The sequence below is a fragment of the Mesoplodon bidens genome, assembly GCF_964165515.1.
Source record: "Mesoplodon bidens genome assembly, chromosome: 10".
Classification (NCBI taxonomy): Eukaryota; Metazoa; Chordata; class Mammalia; order Artiodactyla; family Ziphiidae; genus Mesoplodon; species Mesoplodon bidens.
The window spans coordinates 4,880,277-4,904,684 of NC_138172.1; the positions used below are offsets into that span (position 1 = coordinate 4,880,277).

General features: G+C 42.3%; 1 protein-coding gene across 6 annotated transcripts in view; it reads left to right on the plus strand.

Moving 5' to 3' along the window:
- The window catches only part of TMCC1 (transmembrane and coiled-coil domain family 1), a 221,000-nt gene extending 203,173 nt beyond the window's left edge, over nt 1-17,827 (plus strand). For 5 of the 6 annotated variants that reach the window (XM_081247082.1, XM_081247083.1, XM_081247085.1 and 2 more), the window contains 2 exons: nt 11,049-11,184; nt 13,588-15,387. In XM_081247082.1, coding sequence (XP_081103208.1) covers nt 11,049-11,184; nt 13,588-13,902 — 451 coding nt within the window. In that variant the 3' untranslated portion in view covers nt 13,903-15,387. Of the gene's footprint in view, nt 1-11,048; nt 11,185-13,587; nt 15,388-15,433 lie in introns of those variants that run through there. The other variant, XR_014016929.1, reaches the window with a different exon arrangement.
- Nucleotides 17,828-24,408: the final 6,581 nt, after the last annotated feature.

Here is a 24,408-nt window from a genome sequence, read left to right on the forward strand (position 1 = left end):
TTTAAATTGCACTGGGTTATAAGAGCAAAAATACAGAAGGAGGCAGTCACCATGAGCAGTCGTCACGTGCAGTAGAACAGTCAGTAACTAGGCTCACCCAGTTAGGCACAGGCCATTGGAGTTCTAACTAAAGAAATTGTTGTTTAAGTATGAACTTTTACTATCATTGGGCATAAGACAGAGACATGGTCAGATATAGCTATGTTAGCCCTGTATTCCGTGTGTTAGACCTGTTTGTCAACTGTAAGTTGATCTGAGACTCTCCAGAGGATATGTAGACTAGGTTTGGCCATAAGTTTGAAATGGAAACTGAAAATATTGGATCAAATTAGTTCTTCATTTATAAGAGGAAAAAAAGCCCAGTTGAGAGGTGCTCATAAGAGATGCTTCATAAGAAGGGTAAGACCTTCCATCGAAGAGATCTTTCATACCGATAGGCTCTTCCCAGTTTAGCCACTGAAGAGGTAATGGAGGGAGAATGGGAGGGAGGAAGGAGGAACAGGGGAAGAGAAGGAGAGCAAATAAATTAATTACTTCGTTAATTAATTAAGGATGGACAAGCCTGAATTTTCTTGCCAGTTCTGATACTAATTAGCAGCGTGACCTTATGTAACTCACCTGAGTCTCAGTTTCCGCTGTAAAAACAAGGTAATGGTATCTGTTGTACAGGGTTGTTGAGATTATTAAATGAGATAATGTTTGTGGAAGCACCTGATATGGTCTGAGAAGTGGCAGGATATTAGAAAGCTGTCATTACCAAGTCTCCAAATTGCCCAGAAAGCCCCTATAGCCTTTATTTATTCCCTATATGCTTTAGGCATCTGCTGCTTTTTGACTTTGGGGGACTGATTGTTAATCGGGGACTGATGCTGTGCTTTTTCCTTTTCAACTGAAGGCTAGCTAGTTCAGTGTTTCCTAGACTCTTTTGGGCTTCAACACAAATATGGTAACAAAAGGTAAGGAGGGAAAATTCACTTTCTTTCCCCAGTTCAGCCAGGGGTGTATTCAAGCTCCCATTTCATGTCGTAATCTCCTGCCCCAGCTTTCTGTCCATTCTGGTCAAACACTGGCAGAAACTACCTCAGGTCTCCGGTATGCACTTGGGAAATAATACAGCAGACTGCTTTCATAGTTGCCTATTGGTGTCAGTCAGCCCTGGGACCTAGTTCTTCCTGTTTCTCTCAATACCTGTTCGACAGGATTCTTCAGCCATCCTGTCCTGGTGGCCTGTTGCCCAACTAGGGAAGCACCACTGGCTCTCAGAGGTGGCTGCAAACTTTTGAGCCACACCCAAACAGTGGTGCATTAAGTGAAGCATTCCCAACCTGTGCACTCACCAAAATTTCTCATTTGTCAGGAATTTGACCCAAAACAGCCCTGGCTTATCTTTGATCTAGGAAGGTGACTACTGTGTTGACTAATCCGGTGGATGAAATTGTATCAATTTCTAAGACCATTTGGAATTTTCACTTTCCAAGACCCATATTCACTTACGAATTGTAAACCTACAACAAAATCTGGATATGTTTTAATACTTTGTAGATAGAGCAGGTTTAGCTTCTGGGGGAAGAATTTCACCTGCCCAAATATAATATAACCTGCTTTTTAAAAAAAGATCGCACAGCGTTCAAGCTTTCTGTTTACTAATAGTTAAGCTCAAATCATATTTAGCTGTCTACGTTCCCTTTGAGTTGTAATGATTGAGGAAGGACCTTTAAGTAAAAAGTCTCAAAATGAGATTATTAATCTCATGCTACTTTCTGTTCCAGATGGAATGACATGAAAAGCATGTGCCAGTCAAAATCATATACTAGTAGGATCAAGAACACCCCCCCTTCATGTACAGAGAGTTTTAATTAGTGTCTTATGAAGGGGTTAAAATCCCTTACAGGGAGTTCTTGATTTTAAAAAATCACATATGAAAGGCTGTTACACAGTTTACTTTCCCTTTTTTCCCTTTGCTGGTTTGGTGTTAATATTTAATGAGAGAATGGAGGTGTTCTTTCTATGAATTCCCTAGGTATCTGGCTTCTCCATTTTAGAATTTAGACAGGAAGTAAATACTAGAAAGTAAAGTGAGCAAAGGAGTTTATAATACTAAAAGCGGGAGGAGTAGGAAGTTGGTGGGAAGTATTTTCTTCCTTTTGTTATTCAGATTTTGCGTTTGACTAATGGGGGGAATGTTAAAAGACAACAATAAAACAAATCTAAAAAACAAGTAGCGTTGGGCTTCCTTGGTGGCGCAGTGGTTGAGAGTCCGCCTGCCGATGCAGGGGGCACGGGTTCATGCCCGGGTCCGGGAAGATCCCACATGCCGCGGTGCGGCTGGGCCCGTGAGCCATGGCCGCTAAGCCTGCGCGTCCGGAGCTTGTGCTCCACAACGGGAGAGGCCACAACAGTGAGAGGCCCGCGTACCGGGGAAAAAAAAAAAAATCAGGTAGCGTGAACCAAGCAGTTCAGACCCTCCCTGCACCTCACTAACAGGGGAAGGTTGCAGCATTTTTCTCAGTCTCCCATTTCTTAATTATAATTTGAAGTACATCCCAGAGAGGAAGGAGGTGAGGATTAATGGAGAAATGTCTTCATGAATTTGAGTTACTCTGAGGCAGTCGCTTCACATAAAAAGGTGTAGTGGGCTGGGTAGCTGTCATTGTTATTGTTATTTTTGGTGCTGATGTTTTGATGCTTACAATGATTAAGTAGGTTAGATTGAACCCTGAATTCATCCACCACACACACTCCTCCACCCCAGATAACACCACATCATTTTCACTGGGCTCTTTGTGTTAGCCTGTTTGCAGACCGTAATTTCACACGTGGATTACATAAGCCACTCAGGCTGATAACACTGAAAAAATGTTTGATTGGAAATTGCTAAGCATGGTCAGGTTTGTGCTTTCAGTTTGCAGGTCGTGAGGTTGTGAGAAGAGCTGAGGAACAAACTTCCGTGAGCCAGGTGAAAAAATTAGGGAAAGTGTTTTAATAATGACAAGCCAGTACAGTTTTTTCAGGGTACTGAGGCAACCCAGAAGACTGCATTGCAGGACACCAGGGGCACCTTGCCAACCTCTTTGTTCATCATGTTTTGCAAAAGCCTCAAATTTTATGGCTTTCTCAGCCTCCTCCCTGATGTTTCCTGCAGATTGGAGGTGCTTACTATGGTAACCCAAACACAGCTGTTTGTGTGAGTGTAATAGGGTTACAGCTACACAATCAATAACAGCTTCAACTTTTCTGTTCTTTCAGAAAGCCATCATTCTCCAGGTAATTCTTATGACTTGAAGAGGGTAGTAAATGCTGGTAGTCATTAGTGGATGAATTAATGGGGCTGTTTCATCTGGACCCTTTGTGGGTTTTGCTTCACCCCTGAGTTCTGCAGCTTTGTGTCACCTCAGCAAGTCTCCTAACTTGTTTGTGTTTCATCTGTGGGAAAATGGAGCTCATTTTACTTACCGAAATGCCACTTTGCTATTTAACTATTTGCTAATAAAGTGCTATCTTTGGGAGCGATAGTTACGTTTTTCCCATTTAGGAAGACTCAGCTTGAGGAGATCTTGCTGTTACTTCCCATGTAACTGTGAGTAAATTGTTCAACTTCTGAAAGACTTCATTTTCTACAAGGGTATGGTAATCCATGGTAAGGATTAGCACTTTCTACTCAACTCTTTCTGAAGATTTGCAAAGATCAGCTAAAATTTATTTAAGAGACTTTCCCTCACACACATACAAAACACATGCCATGAAAGGAAGGTAGATAGGAGGTTTCTTTATCAATTTAAAGGACAGCTTGGAACAGGCCAGTGAATGGAACTAGTTGAATTATCTGGCAGACTTGAGCCAGATAATGGCAGGAGCCATTTGTATGCTTGTGCTGGCCCTCCTGGTGAGGAAGTAAGAAGAGGCTTGTGCCCAGAGTTGAGAAGGACAGAATGTGTGCCCAGTAAACCCATTTGTGTGATGTCATAGAAAAAACAACATGAATATACTGGAAACAATGAAAATTCCAGACTATATGAAATTGAGAATATGGAGATAGATGAAGAAATGAAGGATTAGAGGAATCAATCAGAAGCAGGAAGCTGTGAACACTGGAGCCATATAGTAGTACTTGGGATCACATGGCAGTCGACAAGCGGTGCCTTTGAACCACCTCACCTAGGGGTTGTACCCTTTTTTGCCAGGCATCTACCTCCTATGTAATCCACACAGTTGCCCTTTGGAGTAGATAGATTTCTTCTTAACAGATGAACAGGGTCACTCACACCAGTGTGTCGCAGAGCCAGGATTTGAGTCCAAAACCTGCATGAGCTGATACATCGGCTGGTTCAAACTGCGTAACACAGCATAAAAACATCCCTAAGTCAAAAGAAGGTGCAAAGCAGAAGCAGTGAAGGTGGAAAGCCTTTAGATATAATGTGGAGTGAACAAAATTCGGTCCTAAAATGGTTTCCAGAACCTGTGACATGTTAATGACCATTATATGACAAACATTGGTTTATAAGCTTCAAGAGTTAGGAACAAGTGCTGAGGACTTTTGCAAGTACTCCATTATTTATATATAGTATTACATACTCGTGCATAGTGTTAAATAATTATAGAATTTCTCCTTTCACAAATGGGTTAAAAAATCTGAGGGGCAGCCTCAGGTGTTATTTAATAAATCATCTTAGGGCTTCCCTGGTGGCGCAGTGGTTGAGAGTCCGCCTGCCGATGCAGGGGATGCGGTTCGTGCCCCGGTCCGGGAAGATCCCACATGCCGCGGAGTGGCTGGGCCCGTGAGCCATGGCTGCTGAGCCTGCGCGTCCGGAGCCTGTGCTCCAAAACGGGAGAGGCCACAACAGTAAGAGGCCCGCGTACCGCAAAAATAAATAAATAAATAAATCATCTTAGCTGTTCATAGGTGTAAGTATCCAAAACATGTTTTGTCACAACCCAAAGCCATGAAACAGCCCAAAGAGGAACCTGAAAGAGATACATGCAGGAGGGAACTCCATAAAATACTCTCAAAAGCTGCAAATGTCACAAGGGAATCTAGTTGATGAAAGAAACCCAGTGTGAAACAGACGAAATAAATGAGACATTATACTGCCAGAGAACAACAGAATGATACCTGCCAAGTGCTAGGGAAGAATAACTACATGTAGGCTGCTCTGTCCACCTGATTTATTATTCAAGGAGAGGATAAAATCAAGACACTTTCAGACTCATGTAGATAAAAATTACCTCTTATAAAACCTTGCTGAAAGAAATACTACAGAATATATTTCAAGAAGAAAAAACATGAACTCACACCATTGGTGAAAGAAATCAATAAAGCGTGTTGGTAAATCTAATTAAGTGGGGACTTAAAATTATATATATTGAAAATTCTTAATGTCTACATCAATTTGGATCTGAAATTCTGGAAGAGAATATAGGATTCAAGGGTTGCATTTCAAAGGAATGTTAAAGTGTTAAAAGTTTGGGAGAAAAAACATTTCTTATACCCTAATCTGCCTGTCACTTGCAACCTGGCAAGTTTCTGTTCACTTTTTTTCCTGTCCCCTTAAATTGATGGATGCTCAAAAGAGCATTAGGATAAATAAAACACAAATGCAAATGCGATTTTGCTTTTCAATTAGAGGTTTATGTATGAAATTCCTGAGCCCTAGGCAAAAATTACAAAATAGGCTGACTTATTCTTTCTTCTTCTCACCTGACCTTTTATGATATACAACAAAATGTATATCACCCTAGCAAGGACAGTTACCAGGCTTAGGGGCTGAGATACTCTCTAGCAGCAGACTCTAAGCTCTGAGTGGCCTTGCCCTTACCTCCTGCCTTCTGTGTCTTCACCCAGGATGAAGACAGTGGAATAGAAGACAGGCTTATCTTTACAAATAATGAGGCAAGAGAGAGAGTGAGTTGAAAGAAACCAGTCAGCAGACTGAGTTCAAAAATGATACTGACAGGGCTTCCCTGGTGGCGCAGTGGTTGAGAGCCCGCCTGCCGATGCAGGGGACACGGGTTTGTGCCCCGGTCCGAGAAGATCCCACATGCCGCGGAGCGGCTGGGCCCGTGAGCCATGGCCGCTGAGCCTGCACGTCCGGAGCCTGTGCTCCGCAACGGGAGAGGCCACAACAGTGAGAGGCCCGCGTACCGGCCCCCCCAAAAAAAAATCTGACAGATGCGTGTGTGGTCAGGACTTTAGGGATTAGTTCTGTGGAAATCCATAGAGAACTATCTCCTATTGCTGAATGCAGGTATCACAGGTAATGTAGATGAGAGAGGGGGCTTGAGATGAGAGTTATGAGTCGCTAGGTTTTAGTTCAGTTTTAGATGGATAGCTGTATCTATCTAGCAGTGAAAACAACTGCCTTAAGAAAAACGATACCCTGCCACTAGAGGTGTTCACAGAGAGATTGCTTGTTAGGGATGTTGTAGAAATAGTTCCTTGATGGAAAGAGATTTAAGTAGGCTTTTTCTAATCCCTAGAATTTAAGATTCTTTATAGTCAGGGAACTTATTTTTTATCTTTCAAACAATACTTTAACTGTTTGTGGTGTATTTCTCTTTGTAACCTACTGATTTTAACAACTCTAAAGGGGAAGGAGGAGGTACGCGAAATAGTGATCATCTTAGAGACATGTAAAACAGGGTGTGAGATATTGGATTTATTTTGTAGTTAGCACAGTGACGTGGACTGCCGATGAGCCTAAGATGAGACTAAGGCCATGAGTCAGTCACCACAGGAAATATCTGGTTAGTTAAAAAGGTTTTCAAATTGCCCATGAATTCCTTTCAGGGAGCACATACTCAGGCGATGCCTTCTTCATTATGAAGTAGAAACATTTTAGAAAGGGCCAGTGTGTTCTTAGTAGTCTGTGAAGATGGAAAGGAGAGAGACATTTTTTAACACCTCCTGTGTACTCAAATGAATATACAAGGTAGAGATTATTACCCTCAGTTTATAGATGAAGGAACTTGCTATGCAACTTTGAGAGGTAGAACCAGGAATCAAACCCAAGTGCTCCTGGCTATAACACCTACAATCATTTTTTCCCAATGTTTATCATAAAATTTTCAAACACACTGCAGACTTGAAAAAAATTGTGCAGTGAACATCCATACACCCACCTCTTAGATTCTACATTTTACAATATTGTCTTATTGTATATCTTTCCGTCTATCCATCCTTTGTTGTATTTTTTTTGATGCATTTCAAAGTAAACTACAGGCATCCGTAATCTTCCTTAACAGCTTTATTGAGATACACAAATCAATAGTTTTAGTATATTCATAGATATATGCAACCATCACCATAATCTATTTAGGACATTTTCATCAGTCTCCAATCTTCTCAGTCCTGCCCCAGTCCCTGGCAACCATTAATCTTTCTGTCTCTATAGATTTGCCTATTTTGAATATTTCATATACATGGAATCATACAATTTTCAGGTCTTTCTTACTGGCATGCTTCACTTAACATAGTATTTTCAAGGCTCATCCATATTGTAGCATGTGTCATTACTTCATTTATTTTTCTTTCCAAATGATACTGCATTGTATGAATAGACCACACTTTATATATCCACTCACCAGTTGATAGTTGTTTCCACTTTGGGGCCATTATAAGTAATGGTCCTGTGAACATTTGTGTACAAATCTTGAGTGGAAATAAGTCTTCATTTTTCTTTGGTGTATACCTGGAGTGGGATTTCTGAAGCATATGGTAACTCTATGTTTAGCTCTTTGAGGAGCTGCCAGATTTGTTTTCCAAAACAGTTGCACCAGCAGTATACCAGGGTTCAAAAATCTCCACGTCCTCACCGACACTTGTTATTATCTTCTTTCTTATTCTAGGTCCATAATCTTTTTATTACACTCCTCCTCCCATTGACTCCACCTTGACATAAAGCTTCGAACCATCACGTCAGTATAGTACTGTCCAGGCCCCTTTGTGGCTATGTGATTTGGATCAGCTTTAGACCTGACTCACATTTCTTACTTATGAAGGGAATTAGTTTATCTGGGCTTCTTGAATTGTTTCAAAGTGGCATCATAGCACAGAGGTTAAGAACTTTGGCTTTAAAGTCAAACCAACCTGGATTCAAATCTTTGCTCCCCTGCTTAATTTCTGTGTGCCCTTGGGCAAGTCTCTTTACCTCTCTGAGCTACAGCTTCCTCATCTGTAAAGTGAAGATAATACCTACTACCTTCTTAGGGTTGTGGAAGTTAATTTACATAGTAGGCACTGAATAAATGGTAGCTCCTGCTATTACTTTTTAATTCTAATGGTATTTGTGAGCCATGTTTAATATCAAATAAGATTCTCCAACATTCCTGAAAGGCCTAAAAGACTATACAATTTGTGGGCTAAGGGGTTGAGGTGGTAGCCTATGGAACGCATGCCAAAGATGTCATCTGGGTCTGCTTTCATCAGCATGCAGGCTGGTTGCCACTACCACCAGACTCCCCTGCCTGCCACCCCACATCAATCCTTAGCTTAGGACAGTTCTTTGCTGCCATGCCCAGCCCTTCTCTTAAATCCCAAGGGACTGACACAATGGAACACCACTTTTAAAAAGTGTCTAGCCCCTCTGTGGTGAGGAGAAAGAATAACAAAATCATCAAACACTGCAAACACCACAAACAGCTTAATAGGACAATCATAAAAAGACAATATGTTAACATAATCTTGTGGCATTTGTTGAACTTAAAATTTGGTGGAAAATCAACTCCAGAGGTGGCATCTGTTTCTGAGCATGCCCAGGGTCACAGATAAAGTGAAAAGGCAGAGTCACAGAGAATCCGCCCTAGTTACGGACAAAAAGTGGAAACCTTTCTGATCAATTGTTCAGTCACTTTAGTGACAGTTTCAGTGGGAAAGAAAGCAGCACAAAGATTCTTATCAAGGACACAGGAGAACTAAACAGGATTCAGTAACATAGTAAAAAGGGTCAGCTGCACCTTTTTTTAAATCCTTGTTTCATAGAGAGGGAATGGAGTTTAGGATATAAATGAATATAATTATTCATTATACAATTATTAGAAGGGGGAATGTTGGTGATGCCATCACATAAAAATTACCTTGAACAGAGAACTTCCATGTATTCCTTAAAAGTTTGTGTACTATACATGTGGTTAAAAACAAGAGGAAAAGGGAGGGTAGTTTTAAATGTTTGAGTTCGTTCTGACATTTTTATTTTTTTAATACGAAGTCTGCTGAGACTCACATGCTAGTGTTAGGTGTGTGCTTGCCTGAGCATCTGCGGGGCATTGGTTCCGGGACACACATTCCCCCTACTCCACCCTCACGGATACCAAAATCTGCAGATGCTCAAGTCCCTTATATAACCTATGCACATCCTCCCACATACTTTAAATCACCTCTAGAGTACATATAATATCTAATACAATGGAAATGCTATGTAAATATTTGCTGGCGCACAGCAAACTCAAGTTTTGCATTTTGGAACTTGGTGGAATTTTTTTTTCCAAATATTTTCATTCCGAGGTTGGTGGAACCTGCAGGATGTGGAACCCCAACTGTATATATTCTCCTGTTGGGATGAGCCCTCTGTCTGACTGAGACGCTTCCATTCTAGTAGCCCTAAGCTAGACCTGTGTTTATTCTTCCCTTTCTAGGCTTCTTAATGTGTGGTCGTCAACCTTTCTCCTACCTACTTAGCTCATTTTTTGGTTCCTTGAACTCCACCCACAACCTGCCCCAAGCTTCACCACTAGCAGACAACCCAGTTTCTTAAAACACCGTGTTCATCATGTCACCACACCGCACTCCCCCCACCCCAGCAGTGTGCTTTGGGCCCTTGTACTGTCTATTCCAGAATCCCCACTCCCCTACCTACCTTTTACGGGCAGATTTCCTTTTTTTTCTCCAACTTAGGTCTACTATTCCAGTTAGCCTATACATTTCCACCTCCTGTCCTTTACCTGTGTTCTTTTTCCACCCGGAATCTCTGATCTCGTCCTTTAAAACTGTTCCAGCCCTACTGGTCCTTAGATGCCCTACCCAGGTCCCATCTTTATGTAGAATAAACCTTTTCATATGTAGTCCTAAATGCTAGAGGTGCCAGATGAACAAAATGATCCCTCCTCCTGAGGAACCTTATCTCCCTGCATTCTCACAGTTTTTTACTCACCTGCAGCCACACTGTCCCTACTTCCTGTCCCTAAAACCTGCCAAGCTAATTCCCATCTTGAGAACTTTATACTTGCAATTCCTTCTGCTTTAAGATACTCTTCCCCTCACAACTTCACGGGGCTTATTCATGTCATCACTCAGGTTTCAGCTCTCATTGTTTAGAGCATTGAATGGGGGAGAGGCCTTCCCTGACCATTCCAGCTTCGTCAGCCGCTGGGTACTCTGCCATATGCCCATACTGATCTTTCCTGGTTTACTTATCCATGCCTGTGGTCGTCTTGGCCTTCCTGCCTTCCACCCCCACTGCAGAACATAAACTGAGGGCAGGCGTTCTGTCTCGCTTATTACCACAGTGTTCGCAGCACTTTGAACATACCGGGCACACAGCAGGCTCTCAGTAAATATCTGTTGACACTGTCACAGACACTGTGCTTGGCTATAGTGATGATGGGCTCTGAATAATGAACATCCAGGTGAGTGACCTGCTACTGGTGATTGCCAGAAGGTCAGTTTCCATTTATGTGCTGTTTATCTTCTGATAAGACCTGCTTAATGTTGCTGTAGTTTTTGCCTCTCGCATATACTGCTCAGAGCAGAATAAAAACTGCCTCGTTTATAATGGGTATGCTCAAAGCTAATCAGGGCTGCTGGCCTTGCTACAAATACCGTGTGTTGAGAGATGTGGAAGAGCCATGTTGCTGCTATGATATGGCCTTGTGACAAGCTGTCCATTCCAGGCACTAAGAGCTGTACCCACTAGCATGCCCTGTTACCTCAGGCCACTCACTTAATTTCTTTGTGCTTTTATTTTCTTCCTTTGCAGAATGGATTTTGGGGATTGGATGTGAATAATACCAAGAAAAATACAGAATGCATAAAAAATTTAACTTTTCCCCCTTCTTAGATGTGAACGATTAGAAGAACAACTAAATGACCTAACAGAGCTCCACCAGAATGAAATCTTGAACTTGAAGCAGGAATTGGCCAGCATGGAAGAGAAAATTGCATATCAGTCCTATGAACGGGCTCGGGACATCCAGGTTAGCATGAAGGATCAGGTGTAAAAGCAAAAGGCTAACAGAAAGTAGAATGTTGGTTTCCAGGGGCTAAGGGATTAGGGGGATGGGGGGTGGGTTATTGTTTAATGGGTCCAGAGTTTCAATTTTATAAAATGAAAGAGCTGTGGAGATAATTGGTGGTGATGGTTGCACAACATTATAAATGTTTAATACCACTGAACTGTACACTTAAAAATAGTTAAGATGGTAAATTTTATGTTATATGTATTTTACCACAATAAAAAAAGAAAAAAAGGAATGAAAAACTGATACATGCTACAATATGGATCCACCTTGAAACATTATGCTCAGTGAAAGAAGCCAGTCACTAAAGGCCACATAGTGTATGATTCCATTTATAAGAAATGTCTAGAATAAGCAAATCTGTGGAGAGAGAAAGTAGATTAGTGGTTGCCAGAAACTAAGGGAAGGGGGAAGGGAGTAATAGGTAAAAGGTAGGGGTTTATTTTGGGGATGATGAAAATGTTCTGGCATTTAATAGTAGTGATGGTTGCATAACATTGTGAATTTACTAAATGCTTCTGAATTAAACACTTTAAGATGATTAAAGTGGTAAATTTTATGTGTATTTTACCACAATAAAAAAATGTTTAGGGGGAAAAAAGGATGGAGAGGGTAGAATATTGAGAAGCTTATACCAACTGTAATACACCTGCTCTTCAGATGAGGTGCATTTCTCAAAAGTCTATGCCATTTGGAGGTGGTATGCTTGCTTGCGTTCTTAGGAAATGTTTCTTAAGATCACAATTGTCTCAGTATATGGAAAAGCACATGTGTTACATCTGTTCGTTGCTGCTTCAGGAGCTGCTGTGACATGTCTCAGGGCCATCTTACCTATCTTCTTCTATGGTAAAGGGGGCTTTTGTGCTAGCTGCCAAATCCAAACCTTTTACAGGTGCATTGCCAGGCAGTTTACAAGAATAACACATGAGGCAATAATGTTTAAGGCTAATACTCCTCTAGTTTAATCTCTGGGAAAATACAATATTTAACTTTTACTCATCCCATTTGGGAGATATTTCTAAGAAAACAGTTGGTGGTTTCATATGAAAGCATCTTGAAATAAACTAGTCTTAGAGAAGGGAAGTGGTCCGGGAAACTTTTATTACAAAGAATCAAGGGAATGTCTAGATCATTTGCCCAGATGCCATCTTCTCCATGCCCCGGAATTCTGCTTATGTTTTAGTTTTTTTCCCCAAGGTCATTCTGGGCTGGAATGTATCTGTTGTATGTCCATTCTCCAGCTTAGCTTCAGTCTGAAGTTGCCTAGCCTTCACCTCGAATCCCAGGAAACCAGGGCCCACTGAAACCAAGATCAGAAAAACCCAGGGCTCCCACCACTGCTGAGCTTTGGAGGGTATCTGACCATTGCTAAGGAAATCGGTTCTGTCCTCTGAGTGTTATGGTAAATTTTATATAAACTCGTGGGTGAAGATTATGGCCTTGAGAGGAGATCACTTGAAATGTTTGGTCAAGTGTTTGGGCATAGTGTCTGTCCTCTACACAGAGATTAATCAGCTCTTCTTAAGAAGACAGAGCAGGGGACCCTTTCCCCTGATGTCAGGGAGTTAGTTAACTTGAAAAACACCAGGTAGTGTGTACAGGGATGTCCAAAGGATGTTCACCTCTCCATTGTTATAGTGGGAAAGTTGGAAATAACCTATGTCTCTCCAGTAGGGAACTGGCTGAATAAACTGTGACATATCCAAGCTATAAATGCTAGGTAGCCGTTAAAAAGAACTAGGTGGGCCTCTACGCGTTGACATGGAGAGATCTCCACGACCCGCTGTCAAGTGAAAAAAGCAAGCTGTGGATCAGTCCTAGGGTATGATACTATTTTCATTAAGGCAGACAATTTTTAAATAATTCCATGCATATCCCTAGGGACATATGTGTATAGACTTAAACACGGGTGAAAGGATGAACACACACCAAATTGACAGAGTTATGTCAAGGGCAGGGACTGGAACTGAGGAAAATACCAAGAGAGACTGCTTTTGTGTCCTATTTGAAATGTTTTTATGTTGAACAATTACGTGTGTGTGCAACTTAATAATTTTTAAATGGAAAAAAAGAGAAACAAAATCATATATTTGAGATCTTGTTATTAAAATATTCAAGACCAAATCTAATTGTGGCAACTGCTTCCTGTGAGCTGTCCCACAGGAATGCAATGGAAAGCAGTTTAGGTGAATAATAGTTACTTGAATTGTGAGTTATGCATTTGGCCTCTCACATTCAAGACTCTAGCATATTTTAAATCATTGGCGTGGCTCAAGATGCATCTGGCTTGCCCAAGGGGCATGTCAGCTATTCAGAGTGCTTGTGAGCAGAAAGCTTAACTCTTCCCTGTCTGGCCCACAGGAGGCCCTGGAGGCGTGCCAGACCCGCATCTCCAAGATGGAGTTGCAGCAGCAGCAGCAGCAGGTGGTACAGCTGGAAGGGCTGGAGAATGCCACTGCCCGGAACCTTCTGGGCAAACTCATCAACATCCTCCTGGCGGTCATGGCAGTCCTTCTGGTCTTTGTCTCTACGGTAGCCAACTGCGTGGTTCCCCTCATGAAGACTCGCAACAGGACGTTCAGCACTTTATTCCTTGTGGTTTTCATTGCCTTTCTCTGGAAGCACTGGGATGCCCTCTTCAGCTACGTGGAACGGTTCTTTTCCTCTTCCAGATGATGCCGGCACAAGAAGGCAGTGCTCCCCTACCCTCTGGCGAGTGCATGCGGTGAAGAATTAGACAGCAACTTACCTACTCTGAAGTTTTCTACAACAACAAAAGAGTTGAGTGAATCTGTTTACATTTAGAATAATGTTTTTTCTTCAAAAGACGCAATTGCAATAGTATTTTTTAGATTTTATCCAAGAAGTTTTTTGGGCAAAAATCTTGGATCATTTTTATGTAGCATGATTTTCCTTGGGATGCAGATCTTAAACAGTCCTTTAACATGAACCAACAATCTGGAGCACACTGAAGGGCATTCTAAATTGTGGCTTGAAGGACTGCACTAAAATCCACTAAAAAGATGCGAAAACCTGATTAGGGAAACCAGTTAAACCTAACACCCTGCCTTGTCTGGGCTCACCACCTCTCCCCCTCCCAGACTAACTTTACTGTGAAGTCCTACCACATTCCATGTCTGAATTTCTGGATTCAGGGTGGATTTTCCTTGTCCGTGGAAGAACACATGGATCTCCCTGGCTTTCTCACCCAAGTTGGCCACTCATGGTAACCCTGGAAGTATGATCACTTTTGAACCTGGTCGCTTAACCTTTGCTAGGACACACAAGTGAGAGCATCATGCCCCAAAGGATCACTGCACAGTCCTACTACAGTATTTTGAAGTAGCCCTCTAAATACTTAACTTTAAGCAAATCCCATGGCCGCACTTTTAAGGTTTTTTTAAATATGTGTATAGTCACCAATTTAAAAAACAAAAAATCTGAACAGCATACTTGAAGAATGTAATACTCAAACTCTCAGTGCTTCCTTATGGTTTCTAATAGGATTTTTTTATTATTGTTATTATTATTATTGGGTTTTTTTGGAAAGGGTTGGGAGGGTCTTTTATTTTTTCCTTTGAAATAAAGAAGTGATGTTTTTAAATGAAGAAATGTGTGGATATTTAAGTGTGCTGCTCCCTCTTGTCTTGAAACAATTTGAGTAAAGGAACACTTGCTGTAAATGCCACCCTCTGACACCCTTGTTTTGAGACCCTGCTTAAACTCCATCCTCTGGCTGCTGCTACTGCTTTTTGGTGTCCTGCCACCCCACACCACCACTTTATGGGCTTGGCTTGGTTGGAGAGGAAAGGGGTGCGCAGGGAGAGGGGGAGGCTGTTTCCACAAGCCAGCATGATAGGGTAGAGGTTTTTTTGCCCCAACAACATGTTTACCCAGTGACTTTGGGCTGGGATTATCTGTAGGAAAAATTGAGACTGTACTATGAGAGTCATAAATAATTCCTTGTGTTTTCTTAGTTCATTTTTTTTTTTTTTTTTTTTTTTTTTTTTTTTCTTCTTGCGGTATGCGGGCCTCTCACTGCCGTGGCCTCTCCCGTTGCGGAGCACAGGCTCCGGACGCGCAGGCCCAGCGGCCATGGCTCACGGGCCCAGCCGCTCCGCGGCACATGGGACCCTCCCAGACCGGGGCACGAACCCGTATCCCCTGCACCGGCAGGCGGACTCCCAACCACCGCGCCACCAGGGAGGCCCCCACTTAGTTCATTTTTTAACACCCCCTAATTACTGAAACCAAAGTGATGTGGAATCTTTTGTCTGCATTTTGGCCCCAGCATCTTTAATTTCAAAGCTTTATTCTGTCTGCCTGAGAGAATCAACTGAAAGTGATTTCTCCCTAAAGAGCAGAAAAGGAAATGTCAGGTTAGAAGGACTCAAGTTTGGGGTATAAAATGTTGTCAGCGTCCTCTTCATCTAGACTGACTTATTAACATAACTATGCTCAGTGGACCTTTATAGACAGTTTAGAAAAATGGACTGAGCCTTCTTCACCATCCTATAACCAGTTCTACCATCCTGGTGGAACTTGGGCTTTCAGAGCCTATCTAGAAAGCTTGGCCAACCTTTTCGTATTCATAGTATTGAACCACAAATGCTGTTCCCTCTTGGCCTCTGTTCTGTGCAACCAGGTGATGAGCAAGGGGCACATACTTTGCCCTGAAAAGAGTAGCAAAGCATGATCTGCCCATCTCCCCTATACCAGGAAATTCTTCTGGAACTAGGTTAACACTGCCTGTCTGAGAGGATGGCTTACATGACAGCTCCAGCCTCCTGTGGCTTGGCAGGCTGGCCTTCTCAGAAACAGCATGTTGTTTCCATAATCATTTTCATATTTTAACTCAGGTACCCCAGTCTTCACTCCATCCCCCAATGATTGTAGTACACCTGTTAGCTCTGTTGACCTCTCAAAATCAGTGCCCAGAGCAGGCACCACAGGGGTGATTTTTCTTTTAAAAAATAATTGGAACCAATTTATGTTCAGGCCAAAAACAAATTGTTCACAAGCCTATGTATTTACAGTGTTAACTTTGCCTAAAGATATTGCAGTGACTTTAGGCAGAAGTGCCAAAGGACACCATGACCTTGTCGAACTAGCACAGTTTTTCCTAATTTTTTGCTTTAGTGAGGGAAAGACAGTCCCACAAAGTTATTGGAAAGATGCTCTAGCCACAATCCTCCAGTTTTTCTAAGACAGAACTTCTGAGTCCCCTGAACTGTGTAGAGGCTACGAAGTATTGTGGGCACTGGAAGTCACTGGCTAGATGGATTGAAAATGTTCCCATTTGCCTTGGGACAGTTTCTGTCAAAGGAAGGTTTTCACCTCTGGAAAGCCCCCTGAGCTCCCAGCCAAACAGCCCTGCACTGACTGTCCATCCTCCATTCTCAAAATGTCCTCGGAAGGACCTCCAGGCTAGGTCAGGCACGGTAATGGCTTTCTAGATCTCTTGTCCCTTGATTATTCACCAGGCCCAACAGTTGTCTGCATTTAATGCTGTTTGTAACCGTGCATCTATTTTCTTGCCTTCCTTCCACTTTGTGCTGCCTATACCTGTTGCCTTTGAGCTTCTTTGCATTGTGGCTGTTCTTGGGTTCTCTTATCTATTCAAAGCTCTTCTATAACCTCGCTCTAATGGTTTAACAGTTCTGTGGATGGAAACTTATCACTCTAATGCTTCTCTTTTAAAGACTACATGCATTCCATTTGAAATGAAGCATTCCTGGATTACTGGTTAGTGCTGGTGTGTGAGGCTGACTATGGTAGCCTGGGTGACTCTGTTCAGGTTGTAGAGTGACTAACATTTACCTTTTTTTATGATAGTTGAACGGCACTTCTGTCTGCTCCAATTTCAGTTCTTTGGAAAGATATTCAGTGCATCCTAGCAAGGAAGGCTTTCTATTCCACTGGCTCCTTAAGAAGCAAAAGTAGGTTAAATTTTACACTTCCCTGACTGGGTGGGGTTTTCTCTCTCCCCTGTACCCCCCCCAACCCAATTGAGGTAAAAATCTGATACGAAGAAAAACTCAGATCAAGCCTTCCTTGCTAGCCATGTCGTAACAATGAGCATAATTTTCATGTGGTCTTCTCTGTATTTGGTTTTGTTTCTGATTTCATATTCCTTTGAGGTACAGTCAGATGAAATGCTGAATTCCAAGTGAGTTCCAGTGAGGAGCTGCCTTTCAACCTCGGAAAATGTGCATCCAAAACAAAACCAAATATTATCAAAAAACTGACACAGGTAAAATTATGGTTCCCACCCCCACGTGAAGCTGGGGATTTTGAACGTGGCTCTAAGAGTTAACATTTCTGTCTGTGTGTCGTGTATGCTGGGTGATGCCCTCAGTAGGATTGACTACTAGACTGTAAGTGTGTTTTATCAAAGTGTGTAAGAATAAAAACTCACTTGCACGAATTGAAAAGTACAGAAATGACACTTGTGAACGTGTGAACATTAACACTGTAGTTGATAGATCTTAAGCTGCTAATTGTTGAGAGAGAATTACATTTTTGTTTTGTCTGGTTGCTGCAGATTCTCAGCAGCACTTTTACTGTACATACAAATTGAAATAAAGACCTCAGCTATTAACGAGGTGGTTGGACTCGGGTTTGTTTTGCTCTTTATTTTTGCATATTCAGTTCCGGTGACAAGTTTGTCAGTCTGAAAACTTTCCACTAGTTTGTGCATTAGAAACTTTGTGAGTATGTGAGTGAGTGTGTGTGTGTGTGTGTGTGTGTTTAGCTAGTATCTTAAAACTGTAACCGATAGCTGATAGCTGGGTAGCTGTCACCGTCTCCCTGGATTGTATATACTTCATTTCAGACTGGCATTTTGCCACAGTTCCTTTAGGCTGGTAGGTAGGATTGCCTTTTAGTGCTTTGGAGGGAGTTCTTGGGAGGGAGTTCTTGAGAGGCAGTACCCCCCAGATTCAGCATCTGATGCCCGCAATGGGTATAATGATCCCTGTCCATTGTTACAAGGCTTTGTTAATAAACCAATGTTATGATGGGAGTAAAAACTTACTTTATAAAACATTTGAGGTTTGAAGTTCTACATTCATGAAAGGGGTTATCTTCTAGCCTAACTCCAGCTATGGTTTTGGTATAGATGTAGTAGTTTCTATGATGATCTCTGGGAGGTCTCTGGAAATCAAGAAGCTCTAATCTTGCCTTTTTGTAATTTTTTTTTTTTTTTTTTTTTTTGGCCACGCTGCAGCATGCAAGATCTTAGTTCCCTGACCAGGGATTGAACCCGCGGCCCCTGCAGTGGAAGCACAGAGTCTCAACCACTGGACCGCCAGGGAAGTCCCTAATCTTGCCTTTGACAGGGTACCAAACAGGGTCCTCGTGACTTGGTCCTTCACACCCCCAATCTGAATGTCAAGATGTTTAGGCCACACTTCCAGCTTACTAGTTCTGTGCCTCCTACCCCATCTATAAACTAGAGATATCACACCCATCTTCATCCTACCTTGTGGATGATGTGAAAATAAGAGATGCTGCTTGTGAAAACTTTTAAACTCGCTGTGAGAATGCCCGAAACTTCTTGAAATATGGACCAGGCTGCCACGTACAGATGTGCAGGTTGTAAGCCAATCCAAGGGGCCGTAAGAAAACTACACTGTGAATGACACGTCCTAGAGTTTCACAGTGCACAGTGGGCACCCAGAACAGCCCTCACCGCAGCTGATAATTTGAAAGCCTGATTTATTGTCATCCATTAAAAACTTTGGAGAGTGGAAGGCTGGAAACATAAATATGAGAAGCTGTGGTGTAGACAACAGACTGGGGAAGCAGGAGATGGGTGTGTGGCCAACTAGAAAATGTCGGCCTCACCTGAAGTGTGCAACTAGTGTTTTAAAACTCCGTGAGGTAAACTAAACTCCTAGCCAACTTGTGACCCCAAATCTAGGTAATGAAGAGTAGCTAACATTTATTGAGTACTTACTGAATGCTGGGCTTAATGTTGGTACTTGTAATGCAATTCTCACTTAATTCTCCCCAAGGTCTTACACAGGCCTTGTCATCCTCATTGTCTAGCTGAGGAAACGAAACTTAAGTGGCTTGCCCAAAGTTATACTGTTAAGAAATGGTAAATGAATGTGATGGAAAATAGGTCTGTGCAATGTACGTAACAAAAGATGGGTGTCCACAAAGAGTTAATACAAACCGAGAAAACTGTCAACTAAGTAGAAAATAGGCAAAAGATTCACAGAAAAAGAAATGAATCACCAATAAGCATTCAGTAAAAAATGTTCGGCCTCATGTGTAAATCAGTGCGTTAAATGGAAAAAAAATAGTGGTGAAATAGTATATTGTCTATTTGTGTTCAAAATAGTTTTGTTTGCATAAATATATGTATGTAAGTATACAGAAATGAAACCACATTAAACTGTCCCCAGTAATTACTTCTGGGAAAGGGAGTGGGAGGAATGGTGGTGAAATAGGACTTTCATGCTTGACTCCTATAAAGTATGAATCTCTTAATACAAATGTATTTGTGTATCTTTAAAAAATCAAAACTTTTTTAAAAGAAAATAACAGGTCCCTTGAGGGGTGGAAAAGAGATGGCAGTGTTATTCATGCCAGACTGTAATAGAACATCTTTTGCTTTAGGATTGCCTTAGAAGGAGCTCTGGACCAAGTTTGGACCACCCGTTGGGCTTTCTTGCCGCCCTGGATTTCTAGGCATTGTGGTCAGATGGCCATCCCAGTGCCAGACAGGACGTGGGGCGGTGGGCTTGCAGCAGCTGGTACCACCTGTTCAGTTCAGCCCTTCATTCATCCTACAGCATTTGAGAGCCACTCTGTGTACCAGACCAGGCTGTGGAGATGTGCTCAGTCAAGGGGAGAGGAACCTGTGTTGTAATAGAGCTGGAAGCCATGTGTGGGAGCGAAGAGGAGGGAGCAGTTCTGACCGGGCAGTTGGGAAAAGCTGGATGGAGGAGGGTTTATGGTGAGTGAAGATGAGTGAGGAGGGCCTTCCAAGTTGAAGGAACAGTACTGGCAAAACCACGGAGGTGACAAAGGCCGAGGTGAGTGGGCCAAGCAATGGATCAGAGCCTCAGATGGCTGGGAGGGTGCCTGGAAGAACATGTGAATCAGGGACAAAGTTAAAAATAGTTGCGAAAAATTCTGAATGCCATGCTGAAGGTTTACCCTCTGCAAGAAGGTGTCGAGTGGTGTAGTGACCCATCCTGTGTTTAAAGACAATTATAGCCCTTCTGGAAGGAACCAGTAGCCTCCTTTTCATGTCATCCAAGTCACTTGGCTGGTTGAGAAATGCCGTCAAATAAAAAGGTATTTGATCTTTTGCCTTTTGATCCTATAATGGAAGGAGCTTAAACTTTTTATTTGATCTGGGAGGTGAGGGTATACTGAGGGTATAGGAAGCTCAGAGTTCACTTCATATATATAAATGTGTGTCATTTCTGGCATTAGAATCGTTAAATTCTACGACAAGAGTGCTTACAAATTTATTCAGGCTTCTGTCTTAATGAATGCTTAAACTGTCCAAAGGGATATTCTTTTAGAAGACTTCATTTCAGTAGTTATTGAGACTCTATTAAAATGTACAGCAAACCATGATGAAAATAAATTATAATAACCACTATACCTTAGAGAGCGGTTGTGAGGATTAAATGAAATTGTGCGGTGCCTCACCCAGCTCCACAAATGGTCTCAATTATTGTTATTAATAGACTGAGAATTCCTTGAGGACAGGGAGCTGTCTCACTCATCTGAATCTCTTCAGACTATATCGTGTCTCTCATTCTTACCTGATGAAGGACCCAGTGGCCAGAGTTTGGGCTGTCTGTAGGCAGCTCTGGCTCTTGAGTTGGTTTGGAAAACCAAAAAGTAATCAGTGTGTGTCAAGGATACTCTGACCATAGAAACAACAGAAGAGAGCATCCCAGCCATAGAAAACAAAAGCTGGCTAATGGATACACATACACTGGGCTGAGGGGCTAACAATAGAGTTTACTGGTGACTTCTTTTTTTTTTTTTTTTTTTTAAAGAAGATGTTGGGGGTAGGAGTTTTTATTAATTTATTTATTTATTTTTGCTGTATTGGGTCTTCGTTTCTGTGTGAGGGCTTTCTCTAGTTGTGGCAAGTGGGAGCCACTCTTCATCGCAGTGCGTGGGCCTCTCACTATCGCGGCCTCTCCTGCTGCGGAGCACAGGCTCCAGACGTGCAGGCTCAGCAGTTGTGGCTCACGGGCCTAGCCGCTCCGCAGCATGCGGGATCCTCCCAGACCAGGGCTCGAACCCGTGTCCCCTGCATCGGCAGGCGGACTCTCAACCACTGCGCCACCAGGGAAGCCCTACTGGTGACTTCTTAACCACAGGTAAGGACATTGTTGTGTTCATGGCTGTGTATTCAATGCCTGGAATGGTGCCTGGAGCATAGTGGGTGCTCTTTGAAAAGTGGAATTTTAAAATGGCTACATATTGAATCCCTAGTCTGTGCCAGGCACAGTGCCACTTGTTTTACTGCTAATTCTTACAGTTGCTCTGAAGAGGAGATGGTGTAATTTCCATGTTGCAGATGAAAACAAACTCAGTTAGGTGTTTGGGTTTTATCCTATGGGCAAGTCGTTTCACTAGTAGATGGCAAAGTCAGGATTTGGACTCAGAGACCCTAAATCACACTTCTTTATGCACTGGAAGCATTTTTTTCTCTCTTACGTGTTTTCATTAGGTATCTTCCAGAACATAAATGAAACACTTCCTGCTGAAATTCATTTAATCGTCATGACCAGGTTGCCAGCCCAGAGACACTGACTTGGATAATTGGAATGTTATGCTGTTTGCCCCTACGCTAAAACAACCCAGACTACTGTACTTACTCTTTTTTGAAAGTACCAGCTTTAATGAGATACCATTCAATTCAGTCGTTTAAAGTGTTCTATTCAGTGGTTTTTGTTTATTGACGTTGTGCATCCAGCATCACTAATTCCAGACCTTTTTCATCACCTAAAAATGGAACCTTCCACCCATTAACTGTCAATCTCCTATTCTCCCAGCCCTAAGAAACCACTAATCTACATTCTATCTATAGGTTTGCCGATTCTGGACGTTTTATGTAAATGGAATCACACGATACGTGGTCCTTTGTGACTGGCTTTTTTCACTTAGGATGTTATCAACGTTCATCTATGTGATAGCATGTTTCAGTACCTCATTCTTTTTTACTAATAAATAATATTGCATTGTGTGGATACACATTTTTATCCATTCATCAGTTGTTGGATATTTGGGTTGTTTCCCTGTTTTTAGCTATTATGAATAGTGTTGCTGTGAACATTCATGTATAAGTTTTTGAATGGACCTTTGTCTCATTTCTCTTGGGTGTATACCTGGGAGTGGAATTGCTGGGTCATACAGTAACTATGTTTAACCTTCTGAGAAACTACCAGACTGTTTCCAAAGTGGCTGAAGCATCTTACATTCCTATCAGCTGTCTGCACATCCTCACCAGCACTTGTCATCATCTGACTTCTTAATTATACCCATCCTGTGAGTGTGACATGGTATCTCATGGTCTTGATTTGCATTTTATGTGTTTTTATGCTAATATCTCTTTTCATAAGCTTTCCTATCCATATCTTCCCAACCCAGGCTGTGGCTGTCACATTTCATTATTGCCACTGTGCTTGCCTTACCTAAAAGCCTTTCATTTCCCCACTAAAAACTGCTTTTCATCTACTGTGGGCTGGAATTCCATATAACCCAACTCATCAGAATTATATCCAAAGTAAGGTTAACTGGATTCTGAATGAGTCCCCACCAATAAGTAAGATATGTGCTTGGACTTTGTGACTGCTGATATAGCAGCTTTGAGACTATTTCTGCTTAAAACCAAGATTTTATTAAAAAAAAAAAAAAAAGAGAGTGAGGAAGGAGAGAGAGAGGGAAGGAAGGAAGGAAGCCTGGCCTCCTACTCGTCATGTGACCTTGGATTCAGCCCAAGTCCTCACGCAGGTGTCCCCCGCTCCTCCCTTCCTGCCTTGTACTCCTCCACTTCTCTGCTGCTTTGCATGTGCTCTTCCCTCTTCTCACAGTGACACCACCCCCCACCCTATTTATCTGCCTGGCAAGGTCTTACTCTTTTTTTTTTTTTTTGGCTGCATTGGGTCTTCGTTGCTGCGCGCGGGCTTCCTCTAGTTGCGGCGAGCAAGAGCTACTCTTCGTTGCAGTGTGCGGGCTTCTCATCGCGGTGGCTTCTCTTGTTGCAGAGCACGGGCTCTAGGTGTGCAGGCTTCAGTAGTTGTAAAACGCGGGCTCAGTAGTTGTGGCTCATGGGCTCTAGAGCACAGGCTCAGTAGTTGTGGCACACGGGCTTAGTTGCTCCGCAGCATGTGGGATCTTCCTGGGCCAGGGCTCGAACCCGTTTCCCCTGCATTGGCAGGCAGATTCTTTACCACTGTGCCACCAGGGAAGCCCTCTTACTCTTTTATTTTACTCTTTATTAAGGAATTTTTCAAACATAGGCCATAAATGCATAGGGTAATAAACCCCAATCAACAGTTACCGACTTGTGGTCAATCCTGCCTCATCCACACCTGCCCTCCTCTCTCCTCTCCCCTCTCCCCTCAAACTGGATCCATTTGGAACAAATGCCAGGTAGCATACACTATTTGTCCTTTTTGGGGTTTTTTTCTGGTCAAATTTTTTTTTATTAAGGTGAAATTCACATAACATAAAATTAACCATTTAAAAGTGAACAACTCAGTGGCATTTGGTAGATTTACAATATTGTACAACCACTGCCTCTATCTAGTTTGTAAACAGCTTCATCACCCCAAAAGGAAACCCCGTACCTGATAAGCGGGCGCTCCCCATTTCCCCTTTCCGCACACTCCAACCACCATTCTGGGCTCTGTCTCTATGAATTTGCCTATTCTGGATGTTTCATATAAATGTAATCATCCAAAATGTGACCTTTTGTCTGGCTTCTTTCACTCAGCATAGTGTTTTCAATGTTCATCCATGTTGTAGCATGGATCATTACTTCATTCCTTTCCAAAGCTGAATAATATCCTTTTGTAGGGGCAGACCACATTTTGTTTATCCCTTCTCAGTTGATGGCCATTTGGGTTGTTTCCACCTTTCGGGTACTATGAATAATTCTGCTGTGAACATAGGTGTACATGTACTTGTCCGAGT